General features: G+C 40.0%; 1 protein-coding gene across 16 annotated transcripts in view; it reads left to right on the top strand.

Annotated features, from left to right (window-relative positions):
* The window catches only part of kif1b (kinesin family member 1B), an 81,330-nt gene that overhangs the window by 27,693 nt on the left and 33,958 nt on the right, over positions 1-19,679 (top strand). For 7 of the 16 annotated variants that reach the window (XM_034296076.1, XM_034296072.1, XM_034296070.1 and 4 more), the window contains exons 5-22: positions 295-360; positions 897-1,075; positions 2,290-2,401; positions 2,990-3,067; positions 3,312-3,377; positions 3,524-3,541; positions 3,854-3,929; positions 4,482-4,560; positions 6,852-6,994; positions 7,870-7,911; positions 9,627-9,838; positions 12,280-12,359; positions 13,650-13,725; positions 16,359-16,438; positions 17,069-17,175; positions 17,528-17,611; positions 17,704-17,896; positions 18,107-18,179. In XM_034296076.1, the coding sequence (XP_034151967.1) occupies positions 295-360; positions 897-1,075; positions 2,290-2,401; positions 2,990-3,067; positions 3,312-3,377; positions 3,524-3,541; positions 3,854-3,929; positions 4,482-4,560; positions 6,852-6,994; positions 7,870-7,911; positions 9,627-9,838; positions 12,280-12,359; positions 13,650-13,725; positions 16,359-16,438; positions 17,069-17,175; positions 17,528-17,611; positions 17,704-17,896; positions 18,107-18,179 (1,764 nt within the window). The remainder of the gene's footprint in view (positions 1-294; positions 361-896; positions 1,076-2,289; positions 2,402-2,989; positions 3,068-3,311; positions 3,378-3,523; positions 3,542-3,853; positions 3,930-4,481; positions 4,561-6,851; positions 6,995-7,869; positions 7,912-9,626; positions 9,839-12,279; positions 12,360-13,649; positions 13,726-16,358; positions 16,439-17,068; positions 17,176-17,527; positions 17,612-17,703; positions 17,897-18,106; positions 18,180-19,679) is intronic. The other 9 variants (XM_010891772.4, XM_010891770.4, XM_010891773.4 and 6 more) reach the window with 4 other exon arrangements.

Below are 19,679 nucleotides of genomic sequence, written 5' to 3'. Positions count from 1 at the left end.
TACATCATAACTCATTTATTTCAAACATATTTGGAAGTTTCACGCAGAAACGTTATTAAATCACTTTATTAAATCCCAAAGAGATCGGAAAAGCTTTGGCTCACTAACATGCCACTTGTTCTTGTACTGTAAATGTCTGTGTTATGCATGGCCTCTTCTGTCAGCATATAATGAATTAAGTAATTGCTCTCTTGGCAACCAAGCATCAAGTGATTTGTGTGTTCCAGTGATTCTGCATATCTCTCTATTGGATGTTTTACGTTGTAAAAATGCATTTCTTTATTCATCTCTTAGCTCTGCGAAGAACTCTTTGAGAAAATCAATGACAACAACAAAGAAGAGATCTCTTACTCAGTGGAGGTGAGTCACAAAGAGGTTGTGTGGCTTAAGTGTTAGAAAGATGGAGGGAGGTTAAGTCAAAAGGGGAGTGGGCCAAATTCAAACCCATTCCTACTCCGGTATGTGTGTGTGCTGGGATCAGTGGCTGTTACCATCCTTCTCCTGATGTTAACCTGTCCTGCAGTGACTCACTAGCACAGAATGTGTCATTCTCACTTCCACAGCAACAAATATTCATCATTTGTGTAGTCAAATAATCCATATGGATCCTATTCTTTGACCTCCCCAAAAATAGCATTCTTACGCCATCAACATCAATACCGTCTCCTTTCTCTGAGTGTAACTGAACACTGATTTAGGGTCATTTTTGTTTCCTCTTAGCTAATGAGTTAAGTTTAGAATTGGGGAGGGTGAGCTGAACCCAGATCTGTGCCTGCTGTAGCAGACATGTCACCCTGGGGCGTAGCTGGGCGTTTCTATTGTCCAGTCAGTGCCTCGCTGTAGCTTTAGGCAGCCAGTACCAATAGATGTTCACATTTTAATGCAATCCCTTTTAGGTCAGCTATATGGAGATCTACTGCGAGCGGGTGCGGGACCTGCTCAACCCGAAGAACAAAGGGAACCTGCGTGTGCGAGAGCATCCCCTGCTGGGGCCCTACGTGGAGGACCTGTCCAAGCTGGCCGTCACCTCCTACAATGACATCAACGACCTGATGGATGCCGGCAACAAGGCCAGGTCAGCGTCAGGACAAGACCTACACGCGGGCTTTGTCCCAAGCGGTGCATTAGTTCCTGTATACTACGGTCATTTTGACCAGAGCCCTTAGCTCCCTTTTCCCCAAATAGTGTACTACATTTCCCTCTGTACGCAGGAACTGAATAGGGACGAGTGTGTTTGTGACGCATAGAGCACTGGTTGATGACTCTTTGTGTGTGTGTGTGTGTGTATGGATTGTACACCATGATGAAATGTTGTCTCCTTGGTAAAACTGTAGAATTAGGAATTAGAACGGATAGCTTTGGCTGAAAGAGTGAGATTTTTTAACAGTCTTTCGTTCCCTGGGGTTGCCCTGTTTTTGTTGTGACAGATGGAAAGGGTTAGATGTACAAACCTAGGGCGCACCTACAATATCCTTATTGATTCATTCTCTTCTGATCAATACTGCAAATCATTAACTTTCTGTGACATGTTTGGATTTAATAGATACTAAATATTTTTTTGCGTATCTACTTCATACTGTGCTTAGACTGCACTGCAATGGGTTTCCAGGCATCAATAAAATCCAATCCTTCTGTTTTTCTCATGCTTTGTCAACCAGTGTAGACTGACAGTGAAATGCTCTCCCTTTTTCAGAAATAAATAGATACAAAAATGCTCAAACAAGGAATATAAACATAGTGATACAAATAACAATATGGAAGAGATGGTAAATGTATGGTTTATCTAAATGAAGAGATGGTAAATGTATGGTTTATCTAAATGAAGAGATGGTAAATGTATGGTTTATCTAAATGAAGAGATGGTAAATGTATGGTTTATCTAAATGAAGAGATGGTAAATGTATGGTTTATCTAAATGAAGAAATGGTAAATGTATGGTTTATCTAAATGAAGAGATGGTAAATGTATGGTTTATCTAAATGAAGAGATGGTAAATGTATGGTTTATCTAAATGAAGAAATGGTAAATGTATGGTTTATCTAAATGAAGAGATGGTAAATGTATGGTTTATCTAAATGAAGAGATGGTAAATGTATGGTTTATCTAAATGAAGAGATGGTAAATGTATGGTTTATCTAAATGAAGAGATGGTAAATGTATGGTTTATCTAAATGAAGAGATGGTAAATGTATGGTTTATCTAAATGAAGAGATGGTAAATGTATGGTTTATCTAAATAAACTGATGTGTCGAATTGGCTGTGTCAAACATTCTGTCAACTCTGTTGTAGGACGGTGGCTGCCACAAACATGAACGAGACCAGCAGCAGGTCCCATGCTGTCTTCACCATCGTCTTCACACAGAAGAAGTATGATAGTGAAACGGAGCTCTCAACAGAAAAGGTTAGAAAAATGGTTTTCCAGGATACTAGTTCCTACAGTACAGCGTCGATTCAGATCCACTCTAAAAATAGTGAAGACGAATGTTTGATTTTTAGGGAGGAAGCCTTTTTTAAGCCTTCTTCTGTCATTGGTTTAAGTTAGGTCTGTGGTTTGCTACTTAAAGTTTCTAACTAGAATACTGTTCCCAACTAAATGCTTTGAATTACATTTACTTGATGGGGCTGTAAGTGCCTTAAAGAAAACAATAAGCTGGGGAGCAAAGCTTCTTAGCGATTTGACCTCTCGTGAATCTGTATACTGTCAATATACACACAATGACTATTGTAGTAAAATACTACCAGATCTCAAGATAGATGTTACCCTACAATTGAACAAATGTGTATACATTTAGCTAATCAGTGGTTTAGAATTGCTATGGTTGTTTTGGTTATTCATATTGTTTTACATTCAATGCTATCTACTTAATGTAACTATTTCATGACACCCAACATTTTCATGATGAGGATATTACTATATAATGTTTTGAAGCAGTGGATTTATGTTTTTGTGTTAGTCCTACACTAATTGTTTCCATTTAACCCACTCTAGGTTAGCAAAGTCAGTCTGGTGGACTTGGCAGGAAGTGAGCGAGCTGACTCTACTGGAGCCAAAGGCACCAGGCTAAAGGTAGGACCCTTGTGGCTCATTTGGCAGAGCATGAGGTTTGATCTCTGTTAGGGCCACCCCTATGAAACATGAATACAAGCATTAGATGACAGCTTCCGCTAAACGGAAGTTTAATAATAATGGTCACTTCTGGGATGTATTGTTGGCCGCTCTTCAACAGCGATGGTTTTCAACCCTGAGTGGCTATATACTAATTGAGAAGATGTAATAAATGGATATTTGGTATGTGGCTTGTGTTAAACAGGAGGGAGCAAACATAAACAAATCTCTGACCACATTGGGGAAGGTCATCTCTGCCCTGGCTGAGGTGGTGAGTATTTTATCTGCTTGTTTCTTTCTCTTTCCTTCCTCTCTCTTACTGCGTCTTGTTTGTTCGCCCTCCAGGTGTTTGCTAGCATGCTGTAACTTTGTCTACTCTTCTGTTCTTTCCCCCCTCTCCTGGTATTGCATACACAGGATTATACTACCAGCAAGGTAAACCCTTTGTGTTCAGTCAGTTCTAACCACTCAGAAACACTAAGATGCTGTCATTTTGTCTCGTCAAGCATTTTCCTCCCCTGACTCATTCACCTTTTTTTGTATCTGCAATGTTTTCTGGAGGAACCAGCACAATTATTACTGAACCAAATCTTCTGAAGTCACTGCTGTTTATGTTACTGTCAACTCTTTGTTCCACCTCTCCAGCTGTTTCTTTTCCCATCTTACATTGGGAGACTAACACATTCATCCCACTATCCATCAGTTTCAGTATTTTCACCACCAACTATCATGATTTGTTTGACACAGAGCAAGAAGAAGAAGAAGACTGACTTCATCCCATATAGAGACTCAGTTCTGACATGGCTGCTTAGGGAGAATCTAGGTAAGTAGAGAATGTACTTGTGTGAAATTAGATGTCTATGTTACTGCATTGTATAAAAGCAGAAACCTAAGCATTTCACTTGACCTGCAAGATCTGCATATAGGATGACACAAATATAACATTGAAACTTTAAATAAACAATATAATGCACTATTAGATGAATGCATTTATAATCTGGTGACTGTAAAATAAACACATTTTATTGAATTGACTCCTGTTCGGGCAACAGTATTTCAACATAACTAGGCAATTTGAATTCTCATTGGGCTTACTTGTGGATATAATATTTAATATTAATTTTTTTGTCTTCACATACAAACCCACTTTGCAACCAAATCTGAAATGAGGCCAAATAAGGAAGTTCAGCTGTCCTTAGAGTTTTCTCTTTGCAGTCGCAAGAATGACCTTTTATGCACCATGTTTCTTGTGTACACCTATTTTGTGAGGGAAATGACATCTCTCTGTCTTTCTATCTATGTCTCTCTATCTCTGCCTCTCTATCTCTGTCTCTTTCTCACTCTTTCTCTCTTTCTGTCTCAATCTTTTCTTCAGGTGGAAACTCCAGAACTGCTATGGTAGCCGCCCTCAGTCCTGCAGACATCAACTATGATGAAACCCTCAGCACACTTCGGTAGTGCCTTTTTTAATATAATGGGATGGTTATAAACTAGTAGTGCTTAGTGATTTAAGATGGGTTATCGGTTTTTCATTGGGAATAAACAACATGCAGTAAAAACATGTTTATCCTCTTTCTGATAATATAATTTTTTTCTAGATATTAGATACTAAATTATTTTATATTTTTTAACCAAAACCTAATACTAAGGGAACCTGAGTACACAAATAACCCAAAATGTCTCAAAGTTTTTCTATTGCTTGAGTTATTGTGTGCAGTGAAATTCACCAAATGCTTTCACAAAAATTGCTGGGAAAGCATTTTGACCAACTTATTCATACAAAACGTCTTTAACACTGAGACATTTGTAGATTTTTGAGCATGTAATGCTCATCATTCAACTCACTGGCATTTTACCTGACATCAATACATTTTTTATTTAGAATTTCTTTTTTGACATTTTCACTTAGCACTTTGTTGCTGATGTGAAACTTATTATTTTTAATAAAATGTGTTGATTGTGTTACTGTACTGATATTCTTTAATCCCTGATTTATATTCAAGTCATAATATGAAATCCATTCAAGTCAATACCACTTTTGGTAGCAAATGACACACTGGGGTTGTGGGTTTGATTCCCCATAGCTGGCTTGTATGAAAATGTATGTGTTCTCTAATTTAAATTGCTATGGATAAAAGCGTCTGCTTCATTACTAAATTGTAATAGCAAACTGAAAAAGGAATTCCGATCTCTGCTCAACCTGATCCTGTTCAAGTTATTCTTTGTGTTAAGAGGAAAATAACCTCTCTTATTTAGAAAAGTGAATATGTGGTTTTACAGAGCATATTTTAGAGTGCATAGTGCAGGTATTTAGTTAACAGTTTGGCTTGATGCGGTGAGAATCGTCTTGTTGGTCTCTTTGGGAAAGATAGCTGTTTGCTGAGGTCACGGCACAGAGTTTATTTAATTGACCTGTACTCGCTCCATCCCCGTTTGCTTGAGGAGAATTTAAGGAACGGTGTGTTACCAGCACTGGTGAGGTCAGCAATGACCCTGCCTGCACGCTTCCTCGCCATGGTTATGATAGCCCATTCCCATTCTGTGGACCGCACCTTGCTTGGCAGTTTCCCTCTGTACTGTAGCAGGCAGACGCAGAGAGTGATCAAAGGAGGCGAAGACGGACCGAAGTTTTCTTTCCCAGCAGCTGCAAGCGCTGCCTCCACTGGCAGGGTTCCTTAGTGATTGCTGTGATGTTCTCCTCCCACCTCCTGCTGTGGGGGATTTCAATGATTCATGTCAGCTCAGCCCGCAACCACAGGGGAGAGAGTTGGAAGGGTGTTCATGTGTCGCACTTACGGATCAGCCACCGGTCGGTCGGCCTCCGTGATGATGGGGGTCATCTGGTAAATCTGAAGATGTCTTCAGGTACTTTTTTGATGTTGCATTGTGCAGCAACGCGGACGGATGGCTGAACGAGTGTTGGTCCCCATTCAAACCCATGATGCAACATGTTCCCCGGAGGCAGGTGTTTAGACCACTGGACCCCTCATGCTACAGTCATCAGTCTGGGGTAGTATGACAGATGGCTTGGGTGTGCTTTACATTGGTGTAGAGCATCAAAAGGAGGGGTTAGAGCATGTTTTATTGCTCCACTCCAGTGTTGAGGGATGAAGAGTCACTGGTAACCCCGGGGACCCATGCTTGTCTCTTCCCTTCATCTCCCTGTATCTCTGGGTTTTCCACTGGCAATGAAAGGCTTGGAAAACACAAGAACATGTACTTTAGGCTTTTGTTAATAGCATCTTCCACTGACTGGTTGGCTCTAGGCAAACTGTAGTGGTTTAAGGTTGGTGTTGGTGTTGGTCTAGGCGTTCAAGCTTTTTGCGATTTACGTAAAGTCCGAGGTGAATGTAAAAGTTCTGTAGTTGTTCAGACAGGACACCTTGTGTTTTTTCGAAACTGGAATAATAATGCAGGATTTGAAACTGGTAAGACCAGTGTTTTACTCCAATGAGAGGTTGCATATGTTAATGAAAATAGGGGAGAACTGATCAGCAGTGATCTTCCCCAGGCCGACAGCCTCCCTGCACTTCACGTCTGTTGACCTCTGAGATCACAATGAGACTGTATTCATAATTCACTGTGGGTGAATGCCGACTGATTAATGCACATTATAATGGCTGTCTTTTTGTGACGCAGGTGGTTTGTAGATCAGTCAGTCAGTCGGCTCCTTCAGTGTCAGACAATCCCAATGTCACGTCAAAATGATCTGTGGTAAAGCTGTTCCCCTCGCCTCCTTTGGTAGCTACGCCGACCGAGCCAAGCAGATCAAGTGCAATGCTGTCATCAACGAGGACCCCAACAACAAGCTTGTGCGTGAGCTGAAGGACGAAGTGACGCGACTGAAGGACCTGCTTCGCTCCCAGGGTCTAGGAGACATCCTTGACAGTGAGTTGTGATCTCTCACAGGCCACGTGGCAGATGTGAATTTCAGGCTACTTATGTTACGTCCCAGGCATTTCTCCTTTCTCCCCACGTGTGCACTTGTTAACTTTCCTTTGTGGTTTAGAATAACACTGTGACATTGGAGAGAAGTACACATCAGAGGAAGTAGAGATTATTGGGATGTAGCTACATTCTCAGTGACTCAACTCAACACAAGCTGGCAACATCCCCTCTTTCTTTTCTCCACTCTCATCTTCTTTCATGTCATCCATCCATGTTTCTCTCCGTTGTGTTACCTGTACTAAGGCTTGCTCTCGATTAATGACAAACTAGATATTTAAATTGAAATCATACTTTTGTTATTTTATTAGTTTCTCTCTTATATGACATTGTAGGATTAATATTTAGAAGAATGTTTAAATTACACTTTTATAAATCGATTTTCCACAGCAACATTTATTCTTTATAAAGGAGAGAGTTTTTGCCGGAAAAGCTGCTGCTAGATTCAAACTTATGTTGCGCCTGTAGCACCAGATGCAGATTAGCCTGCTGGACCATTATTTGTTGAAGTTTGGACATTAATAAACACATTTGATTGGGACATGCTAAATCGCAAATACATAGATATGGCTAAGATTCATGTGACAAAAGCTACACAAGCATGAATAGATGGTAGTTATAAAATAACACAATGTGTGATTTAATGAACAATCCATATTTTTACTTCCTAAAACATTCAGTGGCACTTCATGTCATCCATGTCATTAACTTGCCCATTTTATTTCTGCCCAGTCAGAATATCTGTAAACTTTGCCTGTCACTCGACTTTGTATGACATGTCACGTGACCCTTTTCATCTTCTTCCTGCTTGCCGTCAGTTGAGCCAATGGGGGATGATTGCCCTGGAAGTGGAAGCAAATGTGTGTATATGTGTCATGGGGTTTAGTCTCGCCATCACTCGCTCTGTCCTTTTGCTACTGATAGCTAACCATTGCTTTTTGCACCACCCTTTCCTTGAAAATGCTTTGCATGTAAATGCAAAAGTTGCAAAGACTTAATATACAGAGGCTCAGATGTGCAAGGTTTTTGATTAGTTTACATGCCATTAAGAACGGATTAGCATGCCGCTAGATTAGCATGCTTTTGCGCTTGTGTTCATTTCATTTTGAATGATGGGGTGAGGCAGACTTATCAGCAGGCTCTAATCCAAATGTATCTAAACTAAGGCACTGGACAATGTAGTTTTAATGCCATTTTAGTAACATGCCTGTCTTTTCCCACCCACATCATTATTTACCTTACTATTTTCATTACTTACCTTAGTATTTGGGTCCTTAACCTTCCTTTGAAACTATTTTTTTGTTCCTTTGTTTCTCTTCTTGCAATTGAAGCTTGTGGTTTTTCACTTACTGCCCATTTCAGGTGACCATGTTCAAGACATTAGAATGCTACTAAGTTCTCAAATTGAATCTTTGAGCTACAGGAGGAAAGGTGCAAGCTCTCTCATTTCTATGTATCTGATTAGAGGCGTGTTATCTAGATATTGTGCTTTGACAGATTTCAGTCCTTTTGTAGCTAGCTGTATTCCCTTCCCTCAGTCCCTCTTGGATATCGTCTTTTCTCTATGTACTCATGATATATAAACCTCAAAAGCTGCCAAATCTAATCATAATATATTTTGCCAATGGACTTTCAGTATTTTTGGTCTGCATTTTCAATGTGCATCATATGACCTTGCACAAATTGCCTGCTTGGCAGCCTATGGGAATGTAAAACAATGTAAAACAGCCCAGTGGCCATGTATTCCAAGTAATTTCACTAGATTACTTATCATTCCATTTTGTGGAAGATTATGTACAGGCAGGTTTCAGTTGGTTAAAAGAGAAACTTGCCTTAAGTCAGGCCTCATGAGGTTTAAAAGGCTTTCACCTGTAATGTCCATGAGGCCATTGTGTAAAGAGTGCACTGACCTTCAGAGAGGCTTCTGTTTGCAAATGTGTCTTTCTATCTGTATGCTTTTTTTTGTCTGGGGTAAGTTGAAGTGACACACGAGTTCTGAACTTTGGCAGCATGTCTCCATCACCTCCACACCATCAGACCGGCTGTCTCTTCATCCCTGGCCTCCTGGCTGCCTATATCCTCCTCTCCCCTTAGCAGTTTTCACACCAGTATATATTTAAGAACTTTAAATTCATTGCAAAAAAAATAATAATTTCCAATGCATTATGAGGATGTTATATTTGGTTATCACTGATTTAAGTTAGTAGGTGCATTTCAAACGTAACAAGTAATTACATTTGGTGATGGTTCTAATAATATTTGCCAAACGTTTAAATGGAATGGTGTATCAACGTTTTTAAATGGTGTATCAATTTCAACAAATGTGTCGACTGACAAAAGGTCTTTACATTTCAACCAACTGGGGTGAAAACTGCTGCTCTGTGCGCCTCTCCGTTGTGCTGGTCGTCTTTGTCTTTCTCTTTGGACGTGCAATGTGTGTCTTACATTGGTCTTTCCCCGTCTTTGTCTTTCTCTTTCCCTGTCTACCTATTCTCTATCTTTCCCATATTCTCCATTTTGTGACCCTCCTTCCTTTCCCGCGATCCTGTCTCTCTCTCTCCTATTGTTGACTCAGACCTGAAAGACATACACAACAATAAGCATAGGTACTTGCTAGCCTCAGAGAACCAACGCCCTGGCCATTTCTCCACAGCCCCTATCGGCTCCCTGACAGCTTCGCCATCCTCAGGCTCACTCTGCAGCCTAGTGGGCCCGCAGTCTGTCACCAGTATCCAGGAGCGCATCATGTCCACCCCAGGAGGGGAAGAGGCTATTGAAAGACTCAAGGTAAAGTAACCCCTCAAATGGAAGTCCACTGAAGAAACGTTATAGAAATGATGATTGAAAACTCAAAAATTCTGTGTTTTTGTTTAAAAACCGATGGATCACAGTCCATTAGATTGGAAGCCTGTTTTTTGAAGGCATGCCCTCGTATCAAATTATTTTCTCTCATGCTATTTTCTTCATCTGTTCTTTTGTGTCTATTCTCTATCTCTCTCACACTTGTTTGCTGCTGATGAGAGGGCATGTCAGATGGTAACATTCAGCCATTATGAGCATCAGTTTCCATGGCTACTGTGGTGCCAGGCTGTCATCCACTGACGTTGGGCAATGACGCAGCTAGGGAGGAAATGGACCGAAATAGATTGGCAAAGAACGTCTGAAAATATGAAGAGCCCACATTAGCAAAATGAACATTTCAGGAGCTCTGCTTCTTGTCTGAAATTCAAATGACAATAGTCCTTAGTCCATTTCTTTGGGAGATTCATCCATCATGATGTAAATTTGTATATTTTGCTGATTTAATATGCCTCTCTAATGAAAAACCTGGAAATGATACACCTTATCTGCTAAATGTCGATTCTGTGGCCATCCGTATGCCATAGACCTACTTTAACTTCTTTGTTGTCAGTGAAATACTATCCTTCAATCCTAACAAATATTACAATGCATTTTCTCCTAGTTGCATATGCATACGTGTAACTCTTCTTCAGAATGGATTACTACATTTTCATAGAACTATAGTTATATTGTTTGTCTTAAATGGCACCCTGTTCCCTTTAATAGCATCCTTTTCTTTTAGTCTACAAGCTTTACTAAGGCCAATAAGGACTCCATCACAAGCAGTGCAGTAAAGGGACAAGGGTGTCATTTGGGATGCATTTAAAACCAGGGTACAATATGAGTGTCCATAACAGCAGAGGGCAGGGGTTTTAACTCTTTATCAGGATGGAGTTTAATTTATTTTCTTTTACTGCTGGTGTAATTGCTGGAATTACTGGAGTGCATTTGAACCACCAATAATGCAGGAAGTATTATATGTGTATTTCAATTATACCACATTGTTTGCAGATATTGACTTTGATGATTGTGTATTCTGACAATGGACAATTTGACCCAGATACAAATGTTGCCTGAACTAAAGGCAACACCCTTTTTCCATAGTTTTTTATGTATAATGCTTTTCTGGTGCAGCTCTAGAATCTCCCAGGTGTGAAATTGGGTTTATGTAATTACTGCTGAGATGGCTCTGGCATATATAGAAACGTCAACAGGCTTAGCAGTGTTTTTCACTGAAGTTGTTGTCAATTGTTACCCAACAATCACCCCACTTTCAAGTCACTGGAATCTGTTCTTCAGCAATGGTTGTCAACATAAAGAGCAACTGGGCCTGCACAGTAATTTTATAATTACATAAAATCACATGTTAATTCCAGTTAGGTTTTGAAGCATCTGCTTTCAATATAGTGTCCCTAATTTACTCAATTATTTCCTTTATTTTTGGTAGATAATTAAATTATAACAGTTTATTGATTGCTGGGCATTGCAAACCTGTGCTAGACTTTTTTGTAGAGAAGATAACATCACAGTGTAAACCACCAATTGTGTTTAAATTCAGTTTAACATTATTATGCTCTTGCTATCACATAAGCTTCAAGGGAGAGATACATTCAGGCATTTATCGGATTTGAAGAGTAGCTGTCTTCATGAATGTTCCATACATCAGTCTAATTATAAAATGGTTGTCCTCACCAATATATACAAGATAGGCGTGTCTACCTTCAACATTGCATTTACATTGTCTGACATAAAGGCCACTCTCACGCTTTACCCCCAAGCCTTAAGGTCAGTGTAACAGAGGCCACTCTCACGCTTTACCCCCAAGCCTTAAGGTCAGTGTAACATAGGCCACTCTCGCGCTTTACCCCCAAGCCTTAAGGTCAGTGTAACAGAGGCCACTCTCACGCTTTACCCCCAAGCCTTAAGGTCAGTGTAACAGAGACCACTCTCACGCTTTACCCTCAAGCCTTAAGGTCAGTGTAACAGAGGCCACTCTCGCGCTTTACCCCAAAACCATAATGGTCAATGTAACAAAGGCAATTCTCACACTTTACCACCAAGCCATATGGTCAATGTAAACATCACACATTCCTTAGGCGGGTGGAGCGTAATTCCGAGTGAGTTTATAAACACAGATGGCCTCTATATAAACGCAGAAGCTTATAAAGAAAAATTATCTATCAATTGAGTATTTTAGTTTTTTTGAATAGTGGCTTAATTATTACTTGCAACACCAGGGAGGACCTAAAGTGGCTGAATAAAGATTTATTAAACCATAAATATTTGTTCTTCCGGATAGAAAACCTAATTAATTTTTTTTGTGCACGAAATAATAGTACTAATAGTAATGATAATAGGATGCCTATTGTCTTTGTTTCTGCCTTCAGGAATCAGAGAAAATTATTGCAGAGCTGAATGAGACCTGGGAGGAGAAGCTTCGCAAGACAGAAGCGATCCGCATGGAGAGGTCAGTCAAGGGTTAAAGCCCCTTCATGCCATTTTGTTAATCTACCCTTTCAAATGGGATGCTTTCAATGAAGGGCCCCATCAATATTCTACTCCTTTCTTCTGAAATGCACCTCCTATCTTTCATTCTCAGTCCACTTATCTGTCCATCCCACTTTCTCCTATTTCAGTCATCTGTCACTCTCCGTTCAGTCTGCTTTTCATTATTGTTTTCTTTTGTTCTTTTTTCTTTCTCTTTTGCTCAAAATTTTCGTTCTTTGTTTGTCACTTTCTCATCTTGGCTTGTCTGATATATAGCAGTCTGCTAAATTGTATGTATTATTTAAACATGTATTTGAGTATTTTTGGAGATGTTATCCAGAGTGTCAGTTGCATTCATCTTAAGACCGATAGGTGGGACGAACATACACCCCAGTAGTTGTAATTAGTACGGTGGGAGTTGGGCCATTCCAGACATTTGGGGAAAACAGGCAGGGACTTCTGTCCTAGCTTGAGGGGGAAGTTGCTTCCACCATTTGGGTGCCAGAGCAGAGAAGAGCTTTGACTGGGCTAATTGGAAGTTGCCCTCCCATGGGGGTGGGACGGCCAAGACAGAGAGAACCTTCATTGAAAAATAAAAGGGCAGAAATCTATCTGAGTAAGTGCACCATGCTGTATGAACACAATGTAATGCGCATGCAAAAAAGTCTACAAAAGGGACCAGATGTCAGAATATTCAGGTTTAGTCCTTTTATATGGGGCTGAGCTGGTAAATCTTTTTAAATAATAATAATTACATGAAAGAATTATAATTAATAACCATCACATTCATGTTTGTGGGTCCACAAAATAAAGGACTTTTCCACAACCATATCTGAATTTCTAGGAGATCAGTAAATCAAACAGCCCACATTATGTCAGTGACAAGAGTGGAGGCAGACTGTGCAATAGGAGGAGTGTCATGTTATTTGTAAAGGTAGGAGAGTATGGTTAAAGAGGAAGAATCAGGAGACAGCCTTGCTGTGTGTCTGTATTCTCTGTGCCTGTCTGGTGCTGGCTTGTCAGCTTCACCAGAGCACTCTGTACCTAGACCTTTCACTTAATCCAAATGGACAAGAGAGCTCGACACAATGCCTTCTTGGTTCAGTTGCAATGGATTAGGACAAATGGTAAATGAAGAATTTGACTGCTTACTTTTTTCAAAGTGTTAATGTTTTCTGTTTCAGCTTCTATTGACAACATTTTGTCAACAGCCTCAACACCAGTGGAATTTGTTTCTAACATCCCCCTCCACTCTCTTTTTTTCCTCTAGGGAAGCCCTGCTGGCCGAGATGGGGGTTGCTATCCGTGAGGATGGTGGGACTCTTGGGGTCTTTTCCCCTAAAAAGGTAAACATGTTTAAAAAAGCATATTTTTCCTGACAGGTAAAATCAATATCATGAATATGGATATATCCAGGTAAATGTTAATGGATAAACAAAAATGCAGCTAGTGTTCTATTCCAGGCGCAATGTTTGTTTTGAAGTGAGTGAGTTCGCTGAAGTTGGCTGGTTAGTCCAACTGCATAACATCAGCAGCGAAGAGGACAATAAATTCTATTTCTAAGGACAATGCACAAGGCAACTTGCAAAATGGGAAACTTAGTTAATGAACAATAAATGGGTGTGTACTATAATTTTTTTTAAAGAAAATGTAATTGTCAGTTTAGCAGCTAATTTAGCTTGACAACCATTGTTTGTTAGAACTAGCTATAGAACAAAGAACCAGTGTTTTCCTCTGAGAACATTGCCAGTAGTATTACCAACCAATTTCTATCAGAATTGTTGTCCATTCATTTAATTATCAATAAAGTTAATTAATTCATTTTTAAAAAGGTTTTACATGTTTCATAAAAGCTTTGGCGTCGAGGCCAAACAACATTTATCTGTGCCTGCATTCAGAACTGGCTTTTGTGCCTTATTAATGGTACCAGACCCTTAATAAGGTTCTGGTTAAGAATTCAAATGTTTAATTCTAATTCTGTTTTAAAAGATAAATGTTATTTGCATAAAATATAACGCATTCTTCATTTTATACAAAACATTTTTTTGCTAATTTTTATCATGGATCTCAATCATTGTGGAAGTAATTGTAAATGGGATCCAAATTGATGTTTTAAGGTTAATTTTCTATACTTACAATTCTCTGGAAAATTCTTAACCTTATCGACTCAGGGATTCAAACCAGTGCCTTTTATGCTAGTGTTCCAAGCTTTACCCTCTAGGCTATCTCAATTCTTTACCCTCACCGACCTCATTATTGCTTCTTTCCATTCAGTTATATAATTTCTTACCAGAGCCCTGCCTGATATCCCACATGCTGTTCCATCCTTTACTTTTTTTTCATTCTGTTCTTCCTATTCTCTTCTTATCTGCTTCCTTCATACAATAATGTTTTAGATGGGTCCTGAAAGGCCTAAGTCCTTGTTTGGCGAGGACTTTGATTGTTTTTCAACAAAAAAGGTTTGTGAAATCAATTCGACAGATTGATTTCCAGCTCATCCCCACTAGATCCTCCAAATTATAGCCCTAGACCCTCTAGTGAATGATTCAGGTTTGTAATTTTTAGAGGTTAGTAATGCATCAAAATGAAGTAGGCTTTATATTCTCCTCAGCAAGAACACTGTTACTGCTCTAGTATATCTCATTGAAGAGTTTTCTTTATTAAGTATTAGTTATTGCTCTGCCTCCAGGTAATGTATTTGTATTTTAATACTGAAAAACGCCAGCTTAAATAACAGTCTGTGGCATAGCACTGGTAGTTGATTTTACTGCCAGACTTAATCCAGTGTATCAAGGATCTATTCAGGAGGTAATAGAACATTCAGGAAGGAATGTACTGTATAGACCTGAGATACATGTCTATCATGTAGAGTAATGCACATTGACTGTGATACAATACACGGACTCACTTCATTTCAAGAGTCCCTATAGATGACCTAATCAAGCTCAAACCATCTGTACAGACGCAGCCCAAGCATTCAGTTGACTGTCTGTGTGGCTTGATTCTGATATCCTATCCATGTCCGTCCCTGTGAAGACTACTGAACTGTCAGCCGTCTTTGTCCCACTCCATCTCCCAGTAAGGTTAAGTACTGTAGTAGATGAAGAGTATGTGTGTGCATCTCTGCAGATCTCCATCACTCTTTTTCCCTCCTACAACCACCTCAACTGCAGAGACAGGCAGTGTTTACAAGGCAGGAATAAAAAGATCTGTGCTATATCACTCGTCAGGGGAGCCACGATTTAGGGATAGATTAGTCATCTCAAACGCGTTGGCTTTATCTATTGTGACTAATCAAATTAATTAATTTCACCTCTTCTGATTTTAAAGCTCTGTGTTTTATTTTGCATGTTCTTTCATTTCAATATTTTTCTCTCCATCCATTTTTTCCCTCCTTTTCATCTGCTGCATCTCCATTGGTTAGCTTTTGTTACAGAGGCCTTGTGAGGCTTTGTATGCTGACTTGCTTGCTAATGGGGTTTTTTCCCCTAAGAAGGTTGGTGGCTCAGTGGTACTTATTGTAGCATTGATATGTTTCTAGTTGTGTTTATCAGACAAGGTTCAAATAGTAGTTGTTTTCTTTCAAAGCCAAGCTCAGTAACTAGCCCTTATTGAGTTAACCTACAGTTAGGTATAAAAGTGAATACTACTCCCATCCAACTCCAGACAGGACCAAGTAAACCCAAAAAGAAAAAATGTTGAGCCAATGTCTGGTGTCTGGTGTCTTTTGTGTGACTAGACTTTATAGTAGACTATGTTGTAAACATGAATTTTTCACTCCATTTTGATAAAGGGGTATTCACCAATTATATTTCTATCAACCATATCGATGTGTACTTCATCGCTTTATTACTTGTGATTTCCTGGAATGTTGTTATTTTTGCATTTTGTCGACATGTATTTCACATATGTTTTACTGGTAAAACTAGTGTATGTGAACACGCTCTCTAACTTACTGCTAAACTCGCCATCTCCCTAGACTCCTCACCTGGTGAATCTGAACGAGGACCCTCTGATGTCCGAATGTCTCTTGTATTACATCAAAGATGGAATCACAAGGTAACTAAGTGGAATGGAGTGGAGGTTGCCCCTTGATGCTGATTTTGGGTCTTTTTGGATTTTGTTTAAGTTTGACTGAGGGTAAGGTAAGCTCTCCATCTTGAGGACACTTTCTGCTGGAGATGGAGGAACACTGCTCCCTCACAATGGAATGAGGGGTAGAAGTTACTGAGATGCAAAAAATCTGTGGTTTTCAAGTTCACTGAAATATTTCGCTGGCATGTAATTCGAGCGTGATCACTTTCATCTTATATTGTCTTGAGGCAAATTGCCTACCTTCTCCATTCCTTCACAGTACCCTTCCTATAGAGTATTAAGTTAGCTCAATACCTGAGGTGACAATGATGAGTGACACATAAGCACAATTGTTAAAGGACAAAGCCAGACCCCAGACTGCAGGAATGTTTCTAATAGCCGCCAAAACACTGCTTGCATCTGTCAATATTCTGCTGTGGTGAATAATGATATATAATCCCTTTTGATTTTGCATATTTGATATGGCCACCACCGCACATCGTACAACCAGCAGGCATAGTCAGTTTAGGATAGTTCTGTATATCTAGATGACAAGTTCAAAAGTCCACCCACTCTGACACTAAAATGCCTTTACTTTCTCACTTATGCCTTCAGGGTGGGCCAGGCAGACGCTGAGAGACGGCAGGACATTGTCCTTAGCGGGGCCCATATCAAAGAGGAGCACTGCATCTTCCAGAGTGAGAGGAATGTAAATGGAGATGGTGAGTAAAACCAAGAAGGGCTTTGTGACTGTAAATCAGTGGACCATTGTTCTACCAATTGTCTTTGTTGGCTAAAAGAAGTGTTGCTGGGCAGAGGATGGACATCATTCCACGACTGAATCTACAGTTGTATACTTTTAAATCTTTACAAAGGGATGTTTGTGCAAAGTGACAGCCATCACTTGTACGGAAAAAACACTGACACTTCCTGACCAGGCCCCGCCCATGCATTTATAAATATTCATGTCAGAGGCGTAATTTGGATTTGTGGGTGTGTGTGGGTTAAACTGACATGGATTGGTGGATGTGTGTGGGTTTACGCTGACATGGATTGGTTCTCCCCTTCTCCCAGTGGTTGTCCTGCTCGTGCCTTGTGAGGGATCAGAGACGTATGTCAACGGCAAGCGTGTCGGGGCTTCGGTGCAGCTTCGATCAGGTGCGCATTTCCCCACTCCCCCATTCGGAGCTGTGCTGTTCAGGTCAGTGCCTGTTTAGTCTCAACGTAGCACAAACACCCTTCTGTCACAGGGAACCGCATCATCATGGGGAAGAACCATGTGTTTCGGTTCAACCATCCGGAGCAGGCGAGGGCCGAGAAGGAGGAGAAGGAGAAGGAGACCCCGACAGCAGAGACCCCCGTAGAGCCAGTGGACTGGACGTTTGCCCAGAGAGAGCTGCTGGAGAAGCAGGGCATAGACATGAAGCAGGAAATGGAGAAAAGGTATGTATATGTTAATGGTGTCCCATTTAAGGTTTGGCCAATACATTTCTCCGGCCCTATTCCTTGGATTTGTTATAAATTATGTGGTAGGTCTGCTGTTGGGCTGTAGCAAGTTGTGGGATTGTAGCTCTGGTTAGCTTTGAGGCCTATACTTTGTTCAATGGTTTTCTATCTGTATAGGATTTATTATATGTTTTCATTTATTTGTAGATTAACAGAGATGGAGATTTTGTACAAAAAGGAGAAAGAGGAGGCAGACCAACTTCTGGAACAGCAGAGACTGGTAATCCTTGACCTTTAATTATGATATAAGATTTATGGAAGTAAGAGGCAATACAGAACTTTTGCCTGTGGGATTACTCTTGAGCCAAAGTGGTTTCCATAAGTAGACAAATGTTTTGCCACTATATTACCTGATTGGACAGATTGCGACACACCTCACCATGGCCATGAGTAATGAAGTATTGTTTTACCTAAAACAAAGCATTTTGTGACGTCCTGAGTTAAAAGGTGTCCTTATGTTATGTCACAATGACCACACACATTGTGGCAACGCTGAAGCCAAAATGTTAGCCAAACTGTTGCTTAATTTCTCTATCGCCTCTATAACATGTAGCATCATATGGGCTCACAGAGCGAGGGCTGACAAAGTATCAAATGTTTTATTTTGTGAGGACTTAATGTGCTACAAGATACGAAGTTGAAGCATGTGGATAGTTTTTGTATAGTTACTTTTGAGCAGTACATAGTTTTGTCAACTGGGCATTTGTTTCCTGCTTGCTCTGTTAAAGTCTGACTAGCACTAATATCTCACTCTGAGCGCTGATACCTTTGAGATGTGTGTGTGCCTGAGAGAGAGGGCGGGGCTAAAGAGCACTCACTTTCACTTAGCATGCCTGTCCTCCTGCATGGGTGTGTGAATCACTACCTGGTTTGAGATGGGCAAGAGCAGGCCTTTGCCACTTCAGATTCTGACAACTGAAAGAAGCAATTTGATTCCCGAGGCTACGAAGGCAGCCCAATTCTGATCTTTTGAGAAAATATTCAAAATTGGGATTCCTGTGTTAAAGCAGCCAAATGGATTTATATTGTGAAGCCCCATTTTCCCCATTCCAAATCCCTTTTTTCACTTTTCTTGTGTCTCTTAGAATTGAACTGAACCTTGCAAAACAGCATAAACATTTGTTTTATTTATTATTACCTCAAATGTGATAAACTACTGACTTTGTTGGTTCAACAAAATTACAGTACACATTTTAGTGATCTAGCTTTATGTAACACTGCTGCTTTTGCATAGTTCATGTTTTGTAGCATGTTTTCTTAACTTTCAATCTAAGTTTCAGAGATATTTAGTTAAGCTGGTCAATAATGTGGCTACTGTGAATGGCTTGGTTTAGATTTCTAATTTTTTGCTGTTTTGTCTTTAGCTTCTATGCTCTTCAATGCAGTTGCTGATATGTACAATGCATTGTGATAACCAAGAGTCCTGCTGTAGACGTTTCTGAAGACTAGCGACAATGTGGTTTCTCATTGACTTCTTTTGTCACTTCCTTATGCTAGCATCACCTGTGCCTGTGTATAGCACACTGAGGGCATGACTCGTCTGAATTATCAGTGCTCTGGCTTTAATCAATGAATCACAAAAAAATGCTTTCATTCTCAGGTGTTTGATGAACGTAATTACAAACATTATATTCATACTCTCACTGCGAACACACGTATTTGTACACCATGCAATTTTCCTGATCTAGTTGCAGAAACGGTCATTAACTTCCTGTTCTCT

Source organism: Esox lucius, chromosome 12, assembly GCF_011004845.1.
Source record: "Esox lucius isolate fEsoLuc1 chromosome 12, fEsoLuc1.pri, whole genome shotgun sequence".
Classification (NCBI taxonomy): Eukaryota; Metazoa; Chordata; class Actinopteri; order Esociformes; family Esocidae; genus Esox; species Esox lucius.
This window is presented reverse-complemented; position numbering and strand designations above follow the sequence as displayed.